The sequence below is a fragment of the Eupeodes corollae genome, chromosome 3 (assembly GCF_945859685.1).
Source record: "Eupeodes corollae chromosome 3, idEupCoro1.1, whole genome shotgun sequence".
NCBI lineage: Eukaryota > Metazoa > Arthropoda > Insecta > Diptera > Syrphidae > Eupeodes > Eupeodes corollae.
The window spans coordinates 45,640,773-45,663,732 of record NC_079149.1 but is presented as its reverse complement, the minus strand read 5'-3'; the positions used below and the strand labels follow the sequence as shown (position 1 = coordinate 45,663,732).

The window sequence follows — 22,960 nt, the reverse complement described above, 5'->3', positions numbered from 1 at the left end:
GTCGAATCAATTTCCGCTGAGCATCACTTTCTGAATTGATTCTAATTCTAAGTGTTCTTCGATATGTGATTTTGTCCCGGTTGTCTTGTTATATCCAGGAATCTCTAGCTCTTGTCTATCTGGGTATATGTAGTTTCAGTTCCAGCTTCCATGTAAGCGCTTTTAATTTGGCCCCACAAAGCATCTACCGATAATCCAGCATTTTGTATGTTCAATGCCTTGTCGCCGAGTGTGGTGACGGAATTACGACGTATGTACGTTAGGGTCACAATAAATACTTTAAATTGTCACAAACAATCAAGTTTTCTCTGATTTAACGTGGCTGTACAAAAACCAATGCTGGAGATTGAAGAATTTTGTATTTGTTCGTTGTATCAATCTGTCTTAGAAGATTCATGTATTTTAGTATAAAATAAATAAGAACTTGGGAAAAAAGTTCATCCCATGACGCTAAGGAAATTGCTTCAAGGCCGGTTACAACAATCGAGTTGCAAGACCAAATCCTATGATTTCGAATGTGAAAAAAAAAAACAAAAAGTAATTAAAGTACGTGATCGAATACAGAGGCAAGTCAAAGTGTTTCTGGGGTGAAGTTGTCTTCAATATTTTTTCCAGACCTAACTTTGTGCAGAATGTACAAAAAATAAACTATTTTTCTAAGTTGGTAAATAAAAGTATTTTTATTTTTAACGATATGTTTTATTTTTTCAAATTAAGTTATTACAAATAATAGCTTTACATTGAATTGTACTTGCATACCCTTAATAAAGGTAAGTCATTAGTTAGTTGCTTATATTTAAGAATTGTTTCGGCATGTTTGTTCACACAACCTTGACGAAATAGCGTATTCAGTTGATTCCCGATTCTTGGATGAAAACCTGAATTTGTTAGTAAATCAAACGCAGTCATGTGTGAGATATGATAATGTCTTCGACTTTTTGGTAGGTTGAATTTTTTACTTCGATTCAAATCCTCGGTATTTGTAAGTTGTTTTTTGAATTTGCGAGGAGTTATTTTAACATCGTTATCTATGATTAATTTACGTCGCTTAATAATAATTGGGTTTTTGATCTTAGTAGGCAGTCTATAGCTCTCTACGAACTTTCCATTTTTTGTTGTCTGCAGAGGTTCTAGTTTGATAGTTTTGTTTATGGGCTTTTGCCCATTGCTATGACGAATATATGTTCTTTTAGGTGTTATACATTTTCGCCATTTCGTTGTAGTATCGGGAGTTTTAATTTTGTTTGCAAGAAATGATTGATTTGGTGTCGCACAGTCAAACGAATTTATTTCCTTTGTTCTACTCATGGTTGGCGGACTTCCAAAACTGGAGAGATTTGTTAAATTTCTTAGAACTCGTGGACTAGCAGAGTTTGCCAAAGGTGTCTTGGATCTCACGATCTTTGCGAGATTTTTAGGTGTGTTTGGAGTGTTGACTCTATGCAAGCGTACAATTTTAAGTCCTGTTATTTGCGGATGTTCAGGCAGAGGAATTGTGTCGTTTTGACATTGTATCGGAGCTCGCCGAACAATATCAGGTGTAGGCAATCTATTCATCATGCTGCGAGTGAATTCAGCAGATTGTGGCAAGTTTGTGAATGCTGTGGGTGTTACTCTTGCTATTTTATTAGGAAGTTTTGTATTTTGGGATTTATACAAAGGTTCAATAGTCAGTTCTGAAGGAAACTTCATTTCAGATGAGTTATATAGCAAAGTGGGCTTTCTAGTATAGTTTGGATTTGAATTCACAGTGATGCTTATGCTCTCCTTGCAAGTCTTCACAGCTGGGGTTGGTGTACTATTGGCGAGTGGTACTTGTCGATTAATGGATAATTTCTTTACATAATTAGTACTTGAATTGTTTTTAACTAAGGTTTTTCCAGATTCAATGGAATTCCAAGGGCGGCAGTCTCTCGATACCACAGCATTTTGGAGGACAATGCGATTATTTATAATTGCTGGGACAAACAACTCACTTTCATATCCCACACAATCTGCCAAAATGATTGTACCTCCCGAAAGAAGTTTTAGTTTTACTTCTGGCATTTTTTAAATTAAATCTAACTTTGAATAATTATAAATAAATTTTATTTGTTTACCCAACAACTTTTTTGAAATACAAAACTGACAATTTAAAAATAGCAGAGCCTCTATCTTTGAGATTGGAAACTGTACATTATTGAAGTTCAAGATGGGCGATTTTTGTATACACCAAGCGGTTTTCGTTTTTAACTTTGGGCAGAGCTTGAGCATATCAAATATGATTTGACGAATATTAATCAGAACTCTCTGATCGGTAAAATAAAATTTAAAAAATCATATTATGGTAGAAAGGACAATGACTCATGACTCCGCATACTACTCATCGGATTCTGATATCGATGTAATTATGTGCATAAAAAGAACAACCGATGTCCATTTTTGCCCGTACGGACAAAAGAGTTAAATTAGCCGGGCTATAGTTTATACATCATGGGTTGTCTTATTTTGATCTTAGATCAATGACAAAAAGGAAAGAAGAAATTATAAGAATGCATTAAGGAAAACAGCTCGATGATAATACTGCAGATTTTATATAAAAAAATATGTCGTTATTTGTCAAAAAGGCCATTTTATTTTTTTGGAACAGAAAAAGGAATCGGCTGGCACGAAAAATTAAATGTAATATGAAAAACAAGATAAAAATCAAAGTTTTGGCTATTTGGCTCAACTTTCCATTACCGCAGCACGAATTTCAACTGGCGGCTTTTTTATTTGATACATATGGGGAAATAAATAATAACTTTAGCAATTTTAGAGCGACAAAAACATTTATTTCTATTTTAAATTAATTTTCAAAGTTTAGTTTTTACACACAAAAATGATTGATTTTGACATTTCTTCCCTGTTTTTTTTTTTTTTTAGTGTTGCCATTAAAATTAAATTGGGTGGCGCAACAGTCCGTTGTGAACCAGGGACTAGTGTTTTACAACTCTCAACCATTCTTGTGTGCGAGTACTGTTGTAAGGAATGGAAGGGACCTACAATTTTAGGCCGAATCCTAACGGCTACTTTGAGAAAGCACTTTTCCATGACAAGAATTACTATTGAAGGATTTGTCAATTCCTCGCAAGAGGCAGTACCCGCGAAAATTAAGGTGGCACAGGCAGGGATTGAACCCAAGACCCCTTGCATGACAGTCCAACGCACAAACCATCATTCCATGGGTACTACGTTGCCAAACGGTTGCCAAACTTACTTTTTTGTTGTTGATTTCTTTGATTTTAGTGCTCAAATGCAAAAAGTACTTTGCATATACCCAAACTCGCACCGATTCCAAATCCTAGCTGTTATTACGCCATGCTATCAGTTAAAAAATACTTGTTTTAGAATCAAAAAAATAAATAAAAAAGTAGGGTTAAGTCCGAAAAGGAATATATTTTTTTCTATTACTTAAAGGTGTTTCCTCGCCTTACTATTTAAAGCATGTTCTATTGAGACTAATACCTTACTTTACAAAAAAATCAGAAGGAAAATCGTGCTGCGGTAATGGAAAATCGCCTGGTTATTTTTTCTACATTTGGCTATAGAAAAGAATAAAATAAAATGTCTATCAGCATGTTAAAATGCTGAAAACGCACTTCATATATGAATAAATTCTTTTACATACGACACTTTCAGAACAATATCTCTAGTATCCACAATCTGAACGAACATATTTCCGTTGAGAAGAGCCCTCAACTTTGAACACTCCTTTTCTTTGAAAACACGTGTTTTCTCTCAGACGTCAACTTGACAAATAATTTTTGAATTTCTTTTGAAAAGTTGTATTTTTTGCGAACTTAAATTTTATCTAAAAGAAATGGAAAACGAATTGGAAATGGATATTGTTGAGCCTGACGATGGCGATGAGGAAATGGACAACGAAGGAAGCGAAGATGAAGAAGCAGCAAAGAAGCCCAAAGAGGTCTACTTACCGGGTAAAACTCTTGAAGAAGGCGAAGAGCTAGTGTGTGATGAATCAGCGTATGTAATGTTGCACCAAGCCTCCACTGGTGCTCCATGCCTCAGTTTCGATATCATTCCCGATGAATTAGGCGAATCTCGAGAAAAATACCCGCTTACAGCCTATATGGTCGCTGGAACTCAAGCTTCGCGTACCCATGTCAACAATCTAATTGTCATGAAAATGAACAATCTCCACAAAACTCAGGAGGACGATGAAGAGGAAGATGAGAAAGAAGATGAAGAATTGGATGACTCCGAAGATGAAGACCTAGGCAACGAGGTAGCTAAAAAGCCGCAAATGACTTGTGCACTAATCAAACACCAAGGATGTGTGAATAGGGTGAGAGCAAGTAAGCTTGGAAATAGTGTTTTTGCTGCTTCATGGAGTGAACTCGGAAGAGTTAATATTTGGGATCTAACAAAACAATTGCAAGCCGTCGAAGATGATCAGCTGCTAAAACAATATGAACAAGAACTGTCTAATGCAGGCATCAAACCGGTGTTTACCTTCACCGGTCATCAGCAAGAAGGATTCGCTATGGATTGGAGCCCTGTGGCGCAGGGAGTTTTGGCAACTGGCGATTGCAAGTAAGTATGATGCATTCTAAAGATGAAGTAGATTTAAATTCTTATTTGAATTCAAGGCGTGACATACACATTTGGTCGCCTTTGGAAGGAGGATCGTGGAAAGTTGACCAACGTCCACTGGTCGGCCATGTAGAATCTGTAGAGGACTTGCAGTGGAGTCCCAACGAAAAGAGTGTGCTGGCATCGTGCTCTGTTGACAAAACTATCAGAATATGGGATTGCCGTGCTGCTCCTCAAAAAGCTTGTATGCTCACATGTGAGAATGCTCATGAGAGCGATATAAATGTAATTTCATGGAATCGCACAGAACCGTTTATTGCTAGTGGCGGTGACGATGGGTTCCTCCACATATGGGACTTGAGACAATTCCAAACGAAAAAACCGATTGCTACTTTTAAACACCACACCGATCATATTACGACTCTTGAATGGAATCCCAAAGATGCCACAGTTCTTGCATCAGGAGGTGACGATGATCAAATCGCTCTTTGGGATTTGGCTGTTGAAAAAGATCAAGATCAGGGTACAGAAGAGTCTAAAAACGATGATGAAATTAGCAAGCTTCCTCCACAGCTACTTTTTATACATCAAGGCCAAAAAGAAATCAAGGAACTTCATTGGCATCCTCAATTACCTGGAGTTATCTTATCGACTGCACATAGTGGATTCAATATATTTAGAACGATAAGTGTTTGAAACTTTTTTTTTAATATTATAAATAAACAAAAAGAGGTATTTTTTAAAAATTGGAATTTTTTGACCTTTCGGACATATCTGAATTTTCACTCACATTGTCGTCATCTTCATCATCATCTTTTTCCTCGGCCTCTAGAAGCATATCAGTGTTTATCAGATGGCGCATTGTAGGTCTTCCATGAGGGCAGTTCTGAAAAAAGTTTCAGTTATAGGTAAATATATTTTTTTTTGTGGAACTATAAGACATCTCTCAGAACAAAGCTTACCCACGGTTGCTCGATTTCTCCCATATGGTTAATCAATGATCGCATTTTGGATTGTTTTAAGGCCGTTCCGATCATGACAGATTTTCTGCATGCCTGCGATGCAAACATAGCTCTTATTCGAGACGGTCGGCACAATGTACCTTTTGGTGCGTCCTTAAGCATAAATATCAATTCATCAATATCATCTTTGCCGAATTCCCACTTTTTACTATAAGGCTTCCCGAGAAGTTTAACCCGTTTTGTTGCTGGACCTTAAATAAGATTTTTAAGTAACTAAAGGACTGGTGAAAATTGAGCAAAAAAAGGTAAGTACCATCTTCATCAATTTGAAACTTAAAACCATTCTTTTCAAACACATCCAAATTATCAATGAGCACCATTTCATTGTCGGCAGTCAATTCTAGCTTCTGTGGAACTGCAAGCTTCTGATATTGCAATACAGTCGTTTCTTGTAGTTGCTCAAAGTTGTACTTCTCATCGGATGCATGTTGATCGACAATTAATAAGTCCGAACCAAGTCGCACCAATATGAAACCCAAATTGAATTGACCTACAATATCCATTTTGGAGAACATTTCTTTGGAGATTTCAAGTTGTAGTTCCTCTTCAGCAGATTTATTTTGACTTGGATCTATGGCACTTTTGAATTTTAATCGATTTAATTTAGTCTGTGCGATTTCCAATTCTGATTCGGTTTCCAGCTTCACAGCTGCTCTTATTTCGTCGATTGATGTTTGAATCTTAGAACAAGTAATAAAGGACTTTTCAAGACTTTCATCCTCACTGTCATCAAGTACGTAGGTTTTAGTTTGGTTCACTTCTATGAAGTCTTCTGTTTCTTCCTTTTTTACATCTTCTTCTTCATCTGAGCTGTTGGAATTTGGTTTAGGTTCAAAGAAGTTAACATTTGGGACGGATATTGTTTTGCATTCAATTTTCTCAATTGTTTCATTTTGTTCGTCTGGCATATTGCTTTTCAGCAACATGTCGAACTCTGAAATTATAAAAGGGTGTGTTTTATTTTGTCGGGGTTTTCTTTTTTCAAGCCTAAGGAACTTACCTTCAGATTCTTTTTTCAACTTTTTGCCATCGAAAATGCTCACATCACATTCCTTGTCAGAGTCAGAATCAGATTTGTAACTTGCTACCGAATTGTCATGTTGCTGCTGATGCTTATTAGAATCATTTTTCGTAAGATACTGCTGGATTTTTTTCATCTTAGCTGTTCTCACTGCAATTTCGTCTACAGGTTTCCTTTTAGATCCTTTGTTTTTTAATGGCCCAATTATATCACCGGTTGCTTTCCATTGCGACAAAACTTGAAGGAAGGACGGTTTATCGGGTGAGACTTTTTCTTCATTTCCACTATCATATTCATTTATACTGCCTGGGACGGTTTCTCCATTATTAGCGGGACTTTCAATCGATTTGAATTTAAACAGGTTATCGATTGTGGTGTTTTTCATTTTGTAGGTTGATGGTATATTGCCAAATGTGTTGAGCAGAGCTTTTTTAATTGCTAACAAGAGAATCTTTTCATTATTCACAAGCAACTGACGCTTGTCTGGAGTTAAATTAACATCGACCTGCGATCGTTCGGTTATAACATTGAGAAAGACGAATGGAAATTGTTGAAGATTGAACCGATGATAGATTTGATTTACCACTTTAGCAATCTTTTAAATATATGTACGAATTAGTTTTTATGGTGTACGAATTATGAATCTACCTTTACTTACATTTTGTGGCTCACACGGTCTTGAATTGACGAAAAAATACTGTCTATCTTTGGAGCCCCTGCCTTTGCCGTGCTCACAACTCGATATGAAACCTTCTAATTCGAATTGTTTGGCATTTATTTGCTTGATATCGTCTTCGGTTATTTGAAAACTTGAATCGGTTTCATTAAGATCAGCAAGATTGTCCATGGTAAGCTCTTCTTCGAAAGGCGACTTTAATATGACCAGATCGGAAACTTGCTTTGTTCCGAAGACAGCTTGGATATTTTCGAGATAGTTTTGAGAACCATGAGTTGCCAGAATAGCTGATTTCGATCCTTTTTCATTGAAATTCGTGCATATTATGCGAACGCCTTTAGTGACAAGACAATAGCCTTGAAGAATTTGACACATTTTTGAGAATTCTTTTTTTATGTTTCGGGTGAATTCGCGCTTTCGAACGGGAAGAGTTGAAAATAAATTACTGAGAGTTACCGTTGTGCCCACTTGTCTGGCGCAAGGAGTTTTCTTCTTAATTTTTCCATTATGATCGAGTTCGACGCGTAGTCCTTGGGGAAAAGATGATAGTCTTCTTAAAAGGGTCTTGGATATGATTGGTTACTTACCTACATCCGATGAGCCATGTCTTGTGACAATGGTCATATCTGAGAGAGAGCAAAGCGAACTTAGAGCTTCCCCGCGAAACCCAAACGTTTCAACACCTTGTAAATCGACAAACTCCTGCAATTTTGATGTGTGATATTTTGCAGCTATGACAGAAATGTTTTTAAGTTAATCATTATTGCAATTTCAAAATTCCTCTTACTCATAGCTTCAATGTTAGATTCCTCAACACCGCATCCATTATCTACAACATCCACAGATTCAAGTCCTTGGTTATGAAGTTTAATCTCAACGACAGTCGCCCCAGCATCTATTGAATTCTCAACTAATTCCTTTACAGCAACAGCCAGGCTTAGGACAACCTAAAAAGTTAAGTTTGTAGGTTGGTTTCCTATTGGAAATGGAATATACCAGGATTGTAAGGAATTCTTTTGAACATACCTGTCCAGAACATAGCTGATGAACAGTGTCCTTTAAAATTGCTTTGATTGGTTTTGATGCTTTTGTTGTGACTTCAGGTTCATCATGCATTGTAATACCATTGTCAGTCATTTTAACTTAACAAATTCAAATTTTTGGACAATTACTATTTAAAAACAAAAAAAAAAATACTGTTGCGGTGTGTAACAAACAAAATTTAACTTTTTAATAAACAAAAACAAAACGAACTGACAGCTGAAGACAGACATCCGGAAAGGCGGTTTTTGTTTGGGTGTGTTTGTTTAAAGTTTTTTTTAAGACTTAATAGGCTTTTCACACCAAGTCCAAATTCGCAAAATTATCGGTTTTCGCCGAAAACCTACATCGAAAACTCAAGTTTTGTCATACATTTTTGATTAGCCATAAGTTTTCGTAAACCACAAGTTTTATATAAAACCTCTCAAAAATTAGTTGAATTAAACAATCGAACCTTTCGAAACATTCAGCGCTGAAATTAATGTTTACAAAACAGCTGATGACTGCTGTCAAAACAAATATTTCATTTTGAAATAAATTTGGTCTAGGTAAGTAATGTTATTTATACAATTTCCTTACAAAATAAGAATTATTCCTTTTTTATTTACAGAATATGGAAGAGAAAAAAAAAGAAAACTTTGGGGCAGCTGCGTGGCAACGACAAAACGTGGAGAATAAAAGCCCGGTGACTATTTCTTTTATGATCCTTCAGAGTTTCAAATGCTCTTTGTTAAGCCGGAATTCACTATGGCTACTGGCGTGACGACCCCAAGGACAAGGAAGACTTGCTCATAGTTCGTAATGACGTTTCCAAGGGATGCGTCTTTGAACTCGTTGCCACAAATATGTTCGACGATTTCGCTTACTATCTGAAGAAACAGTTTCCGGTAACTCCGTTCAATCATAAGGATTTGGGAGAAATGATAAAGACGATAAGTTCATTTGAGGAGGAGAATAAGTATGAAATTAAATCTCTGGTGCGCCAAAACATTCCACAATGTGGCAATCATATTTCCAGAAAATAAAACCACAACAGTGGACTATCGCCCTGGCAGTGGACTATCGAAATTGCAGCCCATCATAAAAGCTTCAGTGATCGCTTTGAATGAGTTGGTTTTTGGTACGAATATGGAACTAGAAATTGACCTTGTCTGCTCCGGCCATAAGGACCTACACGAAATCGTTCAGAATCTTCTCAAAACCCACCTATAAGTTGCTCGGACGTCCACAATATATGGTGATTCTGAAGGCAGTATTTTGGATAGAATTTGTTGTGAAAGAAGAAGAAAATGTTTTAAATAAAATTAATTTTTATTGCAACAGTTTTGATTGTTGTTAATTCTATGATATATTTTCTACACAATTAGCTTCTCCTTAGGGAATTGTTTGGACTGGTTGAAGTTAACTAAGAGGATAGCTGCAGCCAAGCGAGCTTGTAGTTCTTGTTGATTCATGTCGTGAGCCCATTCCACCCGTCCCCAGAACTTCAGTTGAAACTCTTCTTCGAGACGAGCTAGTGTTACGTTAAAATCAATTTGAATTGGTTAGAATTCATCTTATTTTCACAAATAATTTGAAAAGACAAGAAAAAACTTTTTACTCACAAATTTTTTCATCAATACAAAATTTGACTGTCGGTGTTAAACAAATTTAAATGTCAAATGAAAACGTGTAAATGTTCGGTGTGAACGGTTTTGGGTTTGGTGTGAAAAACCTATAAGAGGTGGTTCGTCAAAATTGAATCTCTTTATTTAATTTTGTACACAGCGATTTCAGATTCCGATGCTTTGCCATTTCTACTACAGTCAAAATGACGAAAAACCACTCTGAAATTTCTCATACAAATTTCTTACTTTTGTTGTAAGTAATCTGAGAACAGAATTTGTATGATTCAATTTCTCAAAAATTGTATGTCAAACAATTCAAAATGGATGAAAAGAATTGCAAAGGTAATTTAGATGAGAAATGATAGAATGCTCTGCCAAACCGTCTTAGAAATCTTAGAAAAATACAAAAATTGAAACATTCTCTTATTAGGAAAGTTCTTTTTATAAAATTAACTAAAAAAATAGAAAATTGATGGTTTTTATTTTTTGCTTAATGTTTTGAAGATACCTATATATAGCAAGGCCTTCAACACCATTTCTCTTCCCACTTAAGCCTAGTACATACTTGTGAACCATCTCGTGAACCCATACAAATTTCAGTTTTTGGTTCACCCGTGAACGTGCTCGTGAAGCTGAGTGGAGAACAAAGTGGAGAGTTTTCGTTCACGGGCAATTCACGTGCAAAATGTACGGGAACTGTTGGTGAAGCTTTGACATTTGGTTTGTTCATGTTCACAACGTGTATTCACAAGTGTGTACCAGTGAGCAATGTCAAAAGTTCACTTTCTCCACTGGCGAACGTTCACTTCACGAGGAAGTATGTACTAGGCTTTAAGCCTAGTACATACTTGTGAACCATCTCGTGAACCCATACAAATTTCAGTTTTTGGTTCACCCGTGAACTTGCTCGTGAAGCTGAGTGGAGAACAAAGTGGAGAGTTTTCGTTCACAGGCAATTCACGTGCAAAATGTACGGGAACTGTTGGTGAAGCTTTGACATTTGGTTTCCGCATTTTACAACGTGTACTCACAAGTGTGTACCAGTGAGCAATGTCAAAAGTTCACTTTCTCCACTGGCGAACGTTCACTTCACGAGGAAGTATGTACTAGGCTTTAAGCCTAGTACATACTTGTGAACCATCTCGTGAACCCATACAAATTTCAGTTTTTGGTTCACCCGTGAACTTGCTCGTGAAGCTGAGTGGAGAACAAAGTGGAGAGTTTTCGTTCACGTTCAATTCACGTGCAAAATGTACGGGAACTGTTGGTGAAGCTGAAGTCAAATGTTCACAACGTGTACTCACAAGTGTGTACCAGTGAGCAATGTCAAAAGTTCACTTTCTCCACTGGCGAACGTTCACTTCACGAGGAAGTATGTACTAGGCTTTAGGAGTTTTTAAAATTTAATTTAATAACTTTACTTCTCATACTACACATAAACCGACTTTGAAATCTCACCCAGTCTCAACAATTTGAACACATCTTTTTTTTTATTTGCGCGCACTAAAGGGGTATTAAAGGGTGTCCCTTAATAAACGCAAGATTTGAATTGAAACTCAGTTTTTAGTTTGTATGGTATTTTTGTATTGAATCGTGATATATATCACCAGTAATAGGTAATGTTTTCCAGTTATGCCTGCAGCCCGAAATTCACACCAAATAATGACACATGTGGCTTTTTAGAATCATTATGGTGAAATTATGCATCATATTTGTTTGAAATTTTGGAACTGCATTAATTTTGAAATATTTTAATAATGAAGACACACTGTTATATTGTGTAATGCTTCATTTTTGGTTACCCTAAACAATCATCTGTCGACTTTTTTTTGTTGTCAACACTTTACTGCATAAATGGCGGAAAATTTAAATCTCGGTTTCATCTTGGGACACCCTTTAATACCCTTATCAAGTTTATACATGGTAATTAGAAAAAAAGGATATTCATGCAAACACAGAAAACCCAAAGAATAATATATTTCCTCTAAGGATTAGAAGTTGAAGACAAGATATCGTTTAAGAATAAAAGTAAGAGATTCGGAGGCAAAACGGAGCAATGATTAACACCAATATATATTTTGTAAGGTTTGGACTTGAAACCATTTAAAATGACTCGTATTATTCAGGCAGACGGCAAAAAAGCCATGCTCTTATTCTTAAGAAATGAAATTTGTAAAACATTTTTTTTATAATAAAGAATTAATCTATCTATGACTCATATTGTGTTGAACTGTTTGAAAACTTCTATTTCAATAAAGAAGAATTTCATCAATATCAAAAGCACATATTTATTTTATAAAGCTTATACTCTATCAAACGATTTGAAAAATCGAGTGCAATCAGAAACTAGTGGATCTGCTGCTACGAAGGCCATACTGCCGGAGAATTAGGACCTATCAATTCGTTTCGGTTAGGCTCTTGGAAAGATGGGAAGTAGGATTAATTAAAGGATATTTAATTTCTTAAAGACAGGCTGGACAAATACTGTTTGTTTTCCATTCTCAATATATATGCAACCAATTTACTTCTTTAAGTAGAAGAAATTCGCCTTTTTCCGAGGCCCACCAAGAAATTTGCTATCAAAAACAGAATAAATATTTACAACCGATTAGAATCAAAATACATTTATTTCATTTTTATTAATACATCTACATGGTACTACATACTAAGTTATACATAATTTATCTTCAGAAACTTTTATTTTTGATTGTGGCATCCTTTCCATCGAATGTAATACAGTCATAATAGAACTTTCTGTTGACTCTACATTGTAATCCGCATTTGGTTCCCATACAATTCTCACACTCGAACCAGCATCCTAAACAGTCTTCATCCATGCAATCACAAACATCCAATTTATTGTGCTTAACTCGTCCATATTCGTCGTACAAGCTGTTTTTGGTTGATGTAGCTCCAGGTTTGCGACGAAGTTTACGTTTTTCTCGATTGGACTTAATTGGATCGAAGTGTTCCAGAAATTTCAGTTCATCTGATTTGCCTCGCAGCTTCCTTTCCGTATGGGATCTTTTCTTACGCTCCCGAAGAGATCTTCTAGACCCCTCCATGTAATCCTGATCTTCCTCGTACGGCATATTAAAGTGGGAACTAATAGTCAGGCTGTTTTGTTAACTTTTGATGGTGTTTAAAATAATTAAAAGAACTTTATTTTGTTACAGAAACAATTTTGTACAAATAAATAAATACAAATTATTGGTGAAAATGTCAAGTGTCAAGTAAGTGTAGTTCCGAACAAAACAAACTACATTGTACAGTTCAAAACAAAAGTGTATGTAATGGGTGCGTTCAAGGACATTTTGTTTAACACAAGTTAATCTAGTACTGACAAACCAGACAGGCGAATTATCAAAATTCATAACTTTTTTCTATAGAGCAGAGAAATGTCAAAGGAAATTGAACGATAAACTTAAAAATTTATTTGAAGCAACTTTCCATTACCGTAGCACGAATTTCCTTCTGTTTTTTTTTGTACAGTTAGGTAGGGGTCTTAATAGAACATGTTCTAAATATTAAGGCGAGGAAACAGCTTTAAGTTATAGAACAAAATATTTTCTTTTTCGGACTTAACAATATTTTGTTTGTATTTCATTTGTTGAGCCTAAAACACATTTTTTTTAATTGATAGTACGATAACTCCTCCTTCTTGGGATCACTATAGGATTTGGGGTGGGTACGAGTTTGGGTATATGCAAAGTACTTTTTGCATTTGAGCACTAAAACCAAAAAAAAACTTCAGCAAAAAAAAGCAAGGATAGCAACACTGACCAAAAAATAGGGAAATGTCAAAATCAGCCATTTTTATGTGTTTTGTATGCAAAAAAGTAAACTTTGAAAATTAATTTAAAATAGAAATAAATGTTTCCTCGCTCTAAAATTACTATAGTTATTATTTATTTGCACATATTTATCAAATAAAAACTAATAAACTGTGAAATCAAGTTCAAAATACCACGAAAGTACAAAATGAAAAACCAATATAAAAACAGTTTAAAAAGTAAAACAAATAACAAGAAAATGTTTGTACCTAAATTTATACTAATAACGGATTTTATAGATTCTCAATAGTCACTTTGGGCAGTTGTCACTTTTAAGGTGTCGTCTTTGACATTTGACAAATAAAATTATACCATTGCTGAAAATGGAGTGATACACATATCAAAAATTCAGATTACAATGCAATTTTGTCAATTTCCAATTTTTCTTACCTTTTTAGCAATAAAATAAACAACCATTAGCTTATGTTAAAAAGTACTTCTGGTTTTTAATGTCTGTATTTTCTTCTAATCAAAAATTGTATTCGTTTTTGTTTTTTATTTCTTTGAATTAATAAAAGAAGATTACTGTAAATAAACGAAAAAAAAATAAGAAAACCAACTAGTTCCTTTTGACTTCTTCCAATAAACAAAAAAAAAATGGATAACTGAGTACCCTCGTGTGAAAGGGAACCTTCTAGTACAATATCGACCACATTTGTTATAAAATCAAACTAACCCATTTCTTATATTGCGCATATTTTTCTGACAGTTGTTCGGAATTTTTCGGTAAGGACTTTTCACATTTCGATTTCAAAAATCACCAAAAAATATCATAATCATCGAATCATTTCATTAAAATTAATTACATAAAATACAACTCCATCTGGTAAGTTCCTCTCAAAATTTACACACATCGTGTTGGGACAAAATCTTAGATTTGTTCATAAATGATCTAATTCTCTCATAACCACATGCAATTCCAATCGGTATATCTATTCAATATTAATTATTTAAAAAGAAAAATATATTGTGTCATTTAAATAATAAAGTGTATATTATTTTGGTGCTATTTTTCTTATTGCCTAGTGATTCAAAAATGATTACGCGTGTGCTGCAGCACGTCCACAAGCTGCGTTATGCAAAAACGCGAATATCAAGCAATTTAAGGCTCTCTTCGACCAATGTAGCCCAAGATGGCCAACCACGGGTCAAGAGTACGACAACAAATTCCGGACCCGAAATTATCAATTTGGTCGACCGGCAATACTCACCGGGAAAGGAATATGAGGATTTCAAATGTATTCGCGCCGAAAGCATACCAGAGTTTGGTATTCAGAGTTATACATTCAAGCACAACAAATCCGGAACGGAGTTGTGGTATTTGAATCGCAACGATTCGAATAATGTGTTTTCGGTGAACTTTAGGACAACTCCTTTTGACTCGACTGGTCTGCCACATATTCTGGAACACAGTGTTTTGTGTGGTTCACAAAAGTATCCAGTTCGTGATCCGTTCTTTAAGATGCTCAATCGATCGGTGGCTACTTTTATGAATGCAATGACCGGACCCGACTACACAATGTACCCCTTTTCATCAATGAACGAAATCGATTTTAGGAATTTGCAACGAATCTATTTGGATGCGGTTTTCAGGTGAGTGTCTTATTGGGCTAATGTAGTTCTATAAATCTAATAAGAAACATTTTAATTACAAATATCAAATCTATTTGCACAAAATTATGAAAAGTTTAAAATGAAGCTCATGCATTGAATGTTTTCTTAACTTTTTGCAAACAGTTTTTAAAACTATATTTTTTCTTCTTATTTACCACTAGAAGTAGTGTCAGTAGTGCGTTATTGATGTCATTAGGATTTTAGACTAGAGATCTGATTTAATGTGAAGTTCTGTAACGAATATAAAGTTGTGTTCATAAAAATAGCGGTGCTGGTCACATTTATTAGATTGTCAATTATTTAAAGAACAAAAATTCTTACAAAAAAATTAAGATCTTACTTGCATCTTACAGTCTTTCGTTTTTATATTAAAGGCTCTTAGCTTGAAGTTATACTCTACTTTTCCCGGTAAACACCCATTATCTCAAACTCTCTGGATATAGAGTGTTCATAAAAATAGCAGTTTTTTGTTTTATAAATATTTTACTATAAAAATTTTTAAGTATTTGTAACATGCTAGCATATAAAAAATTAATAAATATTAGCTCAAAAATAAACAATCGGACGGTCAAGACACTGCACCGAAGAAATTCGAAAACTGAGTTTGGAGAAAAAAAAACCTACCAAAATATTCAAGATATCCTAGGCTGCTCAGCAAAAATGGTCATTAACGCCTTAAAATGGCAAAATAAACCGAAAACGTGAGGCCCAAAAAGGATGACTACTGAAAAAACTGACAGCAAAATTGTTCACTTAGCAAAACAGAACAGAACATAGGCTCTAGGAAAATAAGAAATAGACTTCAACTGTCTGTCAGCGCTGTCACAATACGAAGACGTCTTTTATAAGCGAAGTTAACAGCCCGAAGTCCACGGTACCAAGCTTGACGAAAAAGCATGTGGCAAAGAGTTGGAGTTTGTTAAAGCGCATAGAGATTGGGCAAACAAGAAATGGATGAATGTTCTGCGAAGCGATTAAAGCAAAGTCTTTCTTTTTGTGTCCAAGGGTCGTCGAGAATGTGAGAAGATGCTAAAATACAGCATACTATCCACGGTACACTATAAAACAGGTGGAGTAAAAATTATAATATGGGCTTGCTTTTCATATTAAGGGTTCGGGTCTATTCCATGGGGGGTATAAGGGATGCAACCGAGTATATGAAAATGGAAATGCCGTTCGTTTGGGTATACCAACAAGACTATGACCCAAAGCATACGTCGAAAAAGACAAAACCATAGTTTGAGAAGTTATCCGTTATGGAGTGGCCCGCTTAATCCCTCGACCTTAACCCCAAACGCAGATTTGTGGGGGGATGTTTAGAACACAGTTCAAAAAGCAAAACAATTTCCCTTTGCTATAAAGTTCTTCAAATGCAAAATTCTTTAAATTCGAAATAAAAATTATTTTATGCTCATTTCCCACGTGCCACAATATAAGTTCTTTTCATCTTTTCAAAATAATTATTTAGAATCGAAATGTTAGCAAGTAATCTGTAGAGCCATAGATTTGATGAAAATATCCTATTCTTTGGACATGATCTCTCTATTTCAACGCCAGAGTAGGAGAAAACCAAAAAATCTCACATGAAAGCGATGCACGTAACAGCCAATTGTCAATAGAAAGGAAATCAAGGGACAAGGTAACAAACAGCAAAGGGAGGATATTAGAAATTTGTGAGGATTTTGGGATGGTTGTTCTAAACTTACGTATCCAGAATGATGCGGATGGAAATTCCACCTACATTGACTCAAATGGCTCTTCAACAATTGATCTTTGTATTACAAACTATAATATGCTACCGCATATAGAAACTTTAAAGGTAGAGGCTCAGATAAAATAGGATCATATGCCAATCGAACTTGTTTTGGAGCAGGACTAAAAGTTGCAGAGCTCAAGTTACTACCCAAACTTGTATGTAATGATCAGTCCGAGGATTTATACAGGGAAAAGTTTCATGAGGCCATTGCTGCATTACAAGACCGAGAAGAGTAGACTGCTAAAAACATCATTGATGTCATAAAATCAGTGGCAGGACACCAACGACACGCAGAAAGAGTAGAAGGTAAGAAGAAATGGTATAATGAAAAGTGCGAAAAAAGCAAGAAAAAAGTCCTTCTATTGGTAAAAAACTGAAAAAAAGTGCGTCACAAAGTATTAAAGAAATTTATCTTCAAACAAATAAAACTTACAAGAATCTTTGTAAAAACACAAAAAAAGAGTACTACAAATCGATTGGCGCAAAACTGAAAGAGGCGAAGACGTCTAAGGACTGCTGGAGTTTTGCAAAAGAGCTGAAAACAACTGTATTTGTCAAAGGAAATGCTTTGAATAGAAATGCAGAATAGAATATTAGAATATTTCTTGGTGCTACTCAACCCACGCATGCCTCCAGTGCATATCGAAAGCATGCCTCAAAATCTTGCTGTCCCTCTTCTCGACAACCCCATCACGGTCAACGTGATTTCTTCAAAATACAAAAAGGAATAAAGCGCCAGGTCAAGACCGAGTACCATACGAGTTCCTTACCAAAGCCTCACAATCAGCAATAAATATATTAGCTAAACTATTCAATCAAATGAATGACAACAAGAAAGTTTACTGTTTCTTCATTGACCTTAAAGCGGCGTTTGACTATATCGACCGAAGAGCACTTTTATACAAACTGCAAATCTTAGGGATTTCTGAGAAACTCATCTGAATTATAAGAGATGTACGATAAAACAACAGCTGCGGTATGGGATGGGGACAATTGTCAGACTGGTTTGAAACAACGATGGGTGTTGAACAAGGTTGCTTGCTGAGTCCATTATTTTTCGCACTCTATATAAATGATATCCATGAGTTCATAGGAGGGGGTATTTCGTTGAATGGAATGCAAATTCGATTGCTAATGTATGCGGATGACATTGTAGTAATAGCTGATAAGCCAGACATGCAACAAGGCATGATAAATAAGATGTCAGAATACTGTCAACGGTGGAATCTTGTTATAAACCTGGAGAAATCGAAAGCGATGGTATCTAGAAAAAAGGTGGTAGACTTAGCCAACAAGAAAATTGTAACGGAACAACCATTGAAGTTGTTAGCAAATACAAGTACCTTGGTATATGAATAACTTCCTAACTTGGTATATAAATAAGCCTTAGACTACTTTAAAGAACGATCTAAACAAGCTAGACAGAGCTTAAATTTTACGTAAAATAGGTTTATCACTAATAAAGATCTCAAATAAACTCTTAAGATCGATCTCTTCAACGTGGTTACCAGGGTTATTCTCGGTTATGGTTATGGAGCACAATAACTTCTACAAAAAAGTACTGGGTGTGCCAACTGTGTCGCCTAACTATGTCTTGAACCTTAATTGCCAGTCCTGTCTTTGAATACACGATGAGATGTCATATGTACTATGTGGGAAGAGTTCTCAGTGCTGATAATTGAAAAGAAGATTTTCTGGTCTAGGAGTTGGGAAAATAGCCTCAAGCTGGAAGATGTGGAACACTTGATATGAATACTATAATAGATTTCTTAAATGGAATAAAGGATTGGAACTGCATTATCAAATACTTACAACTTGCACTGAATTATTGCCAACAACTTAAAAATAAATTTAATAACTAGAACTTGAAACGTATCTTAACTATATTTTTGCCTTAAAAATAATTATAAATCTAGGGAAGTTTTTAGAAAAAATTTTATTAATTGTGACAGACGACAAAAGTCATTGTAGAACCTTTTTGTTTAAAGTAATAATAACACATTTGTTAAGTTATTAATAATTCTATAAGAACTGAATCAAATCATAAAAATATAAGAAACAATTTAGTGTATGGATAAAGTTAAATAAACAACATAACTTACTATTCCAAAAGACTTTAAGTTGTATTCGTTTCGGCTTGCTTCATAAGCGTGCAAATCATATACGAACATCCGTTGCCAGTGATTTTTTAAAACAAGACAATTTTTCAAAATTCCTACTTAAGTAAGGCAAGTATTGCAATTCAAATTCCTACTAAATTAATAACTTATTAAATTAAAAGTTTAGAAAAAAAGATAACGTCTTGAAGTCTTATGACAGATCTTATGGCACGGCTGCGCACTGTGCATTCATAATTTTTTTTTTAACGAGCACTGCACTTATGAGAAACTGAGAAATCTTCTAAGAGTTGTTCTCTTGCTTTAAGTTCTAACAGTAGCCATACGGATGGGCATACATTTTTAGGTCCCATAGAGATCCTGGTTGGCCCACCAAATTTAATCATTTATCGTCTTTCTTATTTTTATATTTATTTTAAATAAAACATCCTCAATTGATGAATAAAAATTGTTTGTATAATTATAGGCCAAACCTGGAATATTTAGATTTCCTCCAAGAAGGATGGCGCCTCGAACATGCAAATCTTAAGGATAGAAATTCAGACTTAGTCATCAAGGGAGTTGTTTACAATGAAATGAAAGGTGCATTCTCCGAGAACTCTTCTATTTTTGGCCAAAATTTACTTAACAATCTTCTCCCGGACCACACTTACGGCTATGTGTCTGGCGGTAATCCCTTGGAAATACCAAAACTCACCCACGAAGATTTAGTAGCTTTCCATAAAAAATACTACCATCCAAGTAATTCGCGAATCTATTGTTATGGAAACTTTAATATAGATAAAACACTCAACTACATAAATAATGAATATCTATCAAAATACGAAGCGATTGATAATTCCTATAGTCGAATACCGAATCAACGACGATGGCATAAACCAAGAAATGTGCACATTTCTAGTCGACTCGATAATATGGGTGCATCGTTTGAGAAACAAAACCAAATTTCTATAGCTCTGCTTATGTCGGACGTTACGGACATCAATGAGACCTTTGTTTTGTACGTTTTGTCAGAACTGATGGTCAGAGGACCCAATTCTCCATTCTATAAGAGCCTAATTGAACCTAACTTCTCAGGTGGTTACAATCAGACGACAGGTTATGATCCACAAATCAAAGACACCTTCTTTTGTGTGGGGCTGCAAGATTTGAAAGTTGAGGACTTTTGCCGTGTGCAGGAAATATTTGATGATACAATCAGAAATATTGTTCAAAATGGCTTCGAAAGCGATCACATAGAGAGTATTTTGCACAACATTGAACTTTCATTGAGACACCAAAGCCCACAATTCGGTCTGGGACTTCTTTTCAATTCTACACCCCTGTGGAATCATGAAGGTGACATTGTGGAAACCTTAAGAGTTAGTAAGATGATGCAAACATTCCGCGAAAACCTACGACAAGATCCTCAGTACTTACAGAAAAAAGTAGAACATTACTTCATCAACAATACTCACAGGCTCACTCTTACTATGTCACCAGATGACCTCTACGAAACCAATTTCCGACAAGCAGAGTTGGCTATGCTCAAATACAAACAAATAAATCTGACTGCTGAAGACCGGAATACAATCTTTCAAAATGGACTACGCCTGGAGGAATCACAAAAAGCTCCCCCTAATGTCGATGTTTTACCTTGCTTGGACCTGACCGATGTTAAAACTCCACCCAAACTCTATCCGATGAACGTTATTAAAGTCCAAGACGTGCCAACACAAATTTGCACTCTCCACACCAACGAAATTTCATACTTTAAATGCTTTTTTGATTCTGCAAACCTTACTCGCGAAGAAATTACGCTTATTCCATTTTTCTGCAATGTAATTGATGACATGGGCACAAAAAAATACGATTTCAGAGTTTTTGATAAGATTGTGACATCGAAGACATCCGGAATTAATTTTAAACTTCATTTTGCTGAGAACATCTATGACAGCAAATCGTACGACCTTGGAGTTTTGATGACTACTCACGCTCTCGACTACAATTCCCAAGGTATGTTTGATCTCGTACACGAGTTGTTGTGCAACTTCAAAATGGACGACGTCGATCGCCTGAATATGCTCATCGAGAATTATATGTCTAGTATATCGGTTGGTATTGCAAGCTCTGGCCATCTTTATGCTATGCAAAGCTGTAGCGGTTTGGTTACTGACTCGGCAAAATTAAAGTCAGAACTTGCTGGTTTGGAGCATATCGAGTTGATGAAGAAGCTGCTCAAGGACTACACACCCGAAGAGATTCAAGTTAAATTAGTTACGTTAGGACATAAACTTTTTAATGCACAAACAATGCGCGTTGCCATAAACACGTCCGATGAGAATTTGCCAAAACTACTCACGAATTATGAAGAATTCTTGAAAAAACTACCCAAAAATCCGAGCTCAAAGACAGAAAACAAAGTCAATCTTCTGTCGCCCTCCTGTCAGCACTTTGTTATGAATATTCCCGTCAATTATTGTGCTAAGTCCATGTTTACGGTTCCGTACATTCATCGGGATCATCCTGCTTTGAGAATACTCGCGAAATTGATTTCTGCCAAGTATTTGCTGCCAGTAGTAAGAGAACAGAATGGAGCTTATGGTGCCGGCGCCAAGCTTGGCTCGGATGGTATATTCAGTTTCTACAGTTATCGGGATCCAAATTCAACAAAAACTTTCGAAGCTTTCGATAATACCTATAAATGGCTTAAGGAAAGCCAAAAGGAAATCACAGAGCAGACGCTCTTCGAAGCTAAATTGGGTGTTCTTCAGCAACTGGATTCACCAACAGCACCTGGCAATGTGGGAGTTGATTTCTTCCTGTACGGTGTTTCACAGGAGCTATTCCAAAAATATAGACAGCGTATGTTGAACGTGACGTTGGCCGAATTAAATGGTGTTGTCGAAAAGTATTTCAAGGACAAACCACAGCACTATGGAAAGTGCATTCTAGGCCCCGAAAACAAAGATCTAGTGGATAAGGACTGTGACCAGTGGAAGACTATTTTGTAGATTATGTATGTGTCCGATAAAATAATAATAAATGTATTACTGTGAACGAATGCCTAAAATAATTTTAGAGTTTTAATTATAGATTGCATCAATTTAATTTACATGTTGACGTTGAAATATCTAAAAAATATAATAAAAAAAAAAAACAAATACAAATTTTGTTGTTTAATTTTGTATTCTAAGTTTTATCTCTTTGACTAAAATAAAATACAAGAGAAAAACACCGATAAATTTGACAGTAGAGGAATTAGCTAAGGTGATTTTTGTGAAGGAATCGCACCAGAGGCCAATTTCAGAGTTGTTATGTTTCGCAGTTGGTTGAAAAATGTAAGGAAATAAATAATTGGTCGCTGGTTCGAAGCCTTTAAAAGTTGAATGCCAATATTTTGAAAAACGAAAAAAGACACAAAAACGAAATGCGATACAGAATGGCAAATATCGTTTTTGTTTCGTTTATTACAGAATCTAGCCCTACTACTCTGTCTCACTGAAAAAATGATAGAAAACGACCTTCATATTATCAAACGATCGTTGTCCTACGCGATTCGTACCCAAATATATTATAAGTAAGGTAGACATTTTAAATACTCCCATTCATTCATTTCGCAAAACACCATAACAACATTTATTGAATCCTTTTCCACAATTTGTTGTTTTCTAGTTTGATTTTCAGATAATGGCACTTCCTTGTGGTTTCACAAATTC

At 35.4% G+C, this 22,960-nt stretch overlaps 5 protein-coding genes across 6 annotated transcripts; 2 read left to right on the top strand and 3 right to left on the bottom strand.

Moving 5' to 3' along the window:
• Nucleotides 1-685: 685 nt before the first annotated feature.
• On the bottom strand, nucleotides 686-2,100 carry LOC129951074 (uncharacterized). The gene has a single exon (XM_056063083.1). It carries the CDS (start codon nucleotides 2,044-2,046, stop codon nucleotides 736-738), a length of 1,311 nt encoding a protein of 436 aa, XP_055919058.1. The 5' UTR covers nucleotides 2,047-2,100; the 3' UTR covers nucleotides 686-735.
• A 1,658-nt stretch (nucleotides 2,101-3,758) lies between these two features.
• Nucleotides 3,759-5,322, top strand: LOC129951073 (glutamate-rich WD repeat-containing protein 1). Its single transcript, XM_056063082.1, has 2 exons — nucleotides 3,759-4,575; nucleotides 4,632-5,322. The coding sequence occupies exons 1-2, from the start codon at nucleotides 3,842-3,844 to the stop codon at nucleotides 5,269-5,271; spliced, it is 1,374 nt and encodes a 457-aa protein (XP_055919057.1). The 5' UTR covers nucleotides 3,759-3,841; the 3' UTR covers nucleotides 5,272-5,322.
• LOC129950448 (mismatch repair endonuclease PMS2) lies at nucleotides 5,315-8,533 on the bottom strand. The gene is made up of 8 exons (XM_056062387.1): nucleotides 8,321-8,533; nucleotides 8,082-8,241; nucleotides 7,882-8,025; nucleotides 7,277-7,824; nucleotides 6,598-7,213; nucleotides 5,851-6,531; nucleotides 5,538-5,788; nucleotides 5,315-5,461 (listed from the first exon to the last, which is right to left on the bottom strand). Exons 1-8 carry the CDS (start codon nucleotides 8,429-8,431, stop codon nucleotides 5,315-5,317), a joined length of 2,658 nt encoding a protein of 885 aa, XP_055918362.1. The 5' UTR covers nucleotides 8,432-8,533.
• Nucleotides 8,534-12,550: 4,017 nt separating this feature from the next.
• LOC129950300 (ARL14 effector protein) lies at nucleotides 12,551-13,194 on the bottom strand. The gene has a single exon (XM_056062196.1). It carries the CDS (start codon nucleotides 13,032-13,034, stop codon nucleotides 12,630-12,632), a length of 405 nt encoding a protein of 134 aa, XP_055918171.1. The 5' UTR covers nucleotides 13,035-13,194; the 3' UTR covers nucleotides 12,551-12,629.
• Nucleotides 13,195-14,374: 1,180 nt separating this feature from the next.
• Nucleotides 14,375-22,411, top strand: LOC129949237 (presequence protease, mitochondrial). 2 transcript variants are annotated; one of them, XM_056060565.1, is made up of 3 exons: nucleotides 14,375-14,501; nucleotides 14,802-15,368; nucleotides 19,729-22,411. In XM_056060565.1, exons 2-3 carry the CDS (start codon nucleotides 14,812-14,814, stop codon nucleotides 22,253-22,255), a joined length of 3,084 nt encoding a protein of 1,027 aa, XP_055916540.1. In that variant the 5' UTR covers nucleotides 14,375-14,501; nucleotides 14,802-14,811; the 3' UTR covers nucleotides 22,256-22,411. The 2 variants fall into 2 exon arrangements, with proteins under 2 accessions (XP_055916540.1, XP_055916539.1); XM_056060564.1 differs by having other exon boundaries at nucleotides 14,462-14,601.
• The last annotated feature ends 549 nt before the right edge of the window (nucleotides 22,412-22,960 follow it).

Coding starts and splice junctions, on each gene's coding strand:
- LOC129951074 (XM_056063083.1), bottom strand. CDS start 2,046: ATGCCAGAAGTAAAACTAAAACTTCTTTCGGGAGGTACAATCATTTTG.
- LOC129951073 (XM_056063082.1), top strand. CDS start 3,842: ATGGAAAACGAATTGGAAATGGATATTGTTGAGCCTGACGATGGCGAT. Junction 4,576..4,631: donor TTGGCAACTGGCGATTGCAA/GTAAGTATGATG, acceptor TTTGAATTCAAG/GCGTGACATACACATTTGGT.
- LOC129950448 (XM_056062387.1), bottom strand. CDS start 8,431: ATGACTGACAATGGTATTACAATGCATGATGAACCTGAAGTCACAACA. Junction 8,242..8,320: donor ATCAGCTATGTTCTGGACAG/GTATGTTCAAAA, acceptor TTAACTTTTTAG/GTTGTCCTAAGCCTGGCTGT. Junction 8,026..8,081: donor ATCTAACATTGAAGCTATGA/GTAAGAGGAATT, acceptor TTTCTGTCATAG/CTGCAAAATATCACACATCA.
- LOC129950300 (XM_056062196.1), bottom strand. CDS start 13,034: ATGCCGTACGAGGAAGATCAGGATTACATGGAGGGGTCTAGAAGATCT.
- LOC129949237 (XM_056060565.1), top strand. CDS start 14,812: ATGATTACGCGTGTGCTGCAGCACGTCCACAAGCTGCGTTATGCAAAA. Junction 15,369..19,728: donor TATTTGGATGCGGTTTTCAG/GTGAGTGTCTTA, acceptor GTATAATTATAG/GCCAAACCTGGAATATTTAG.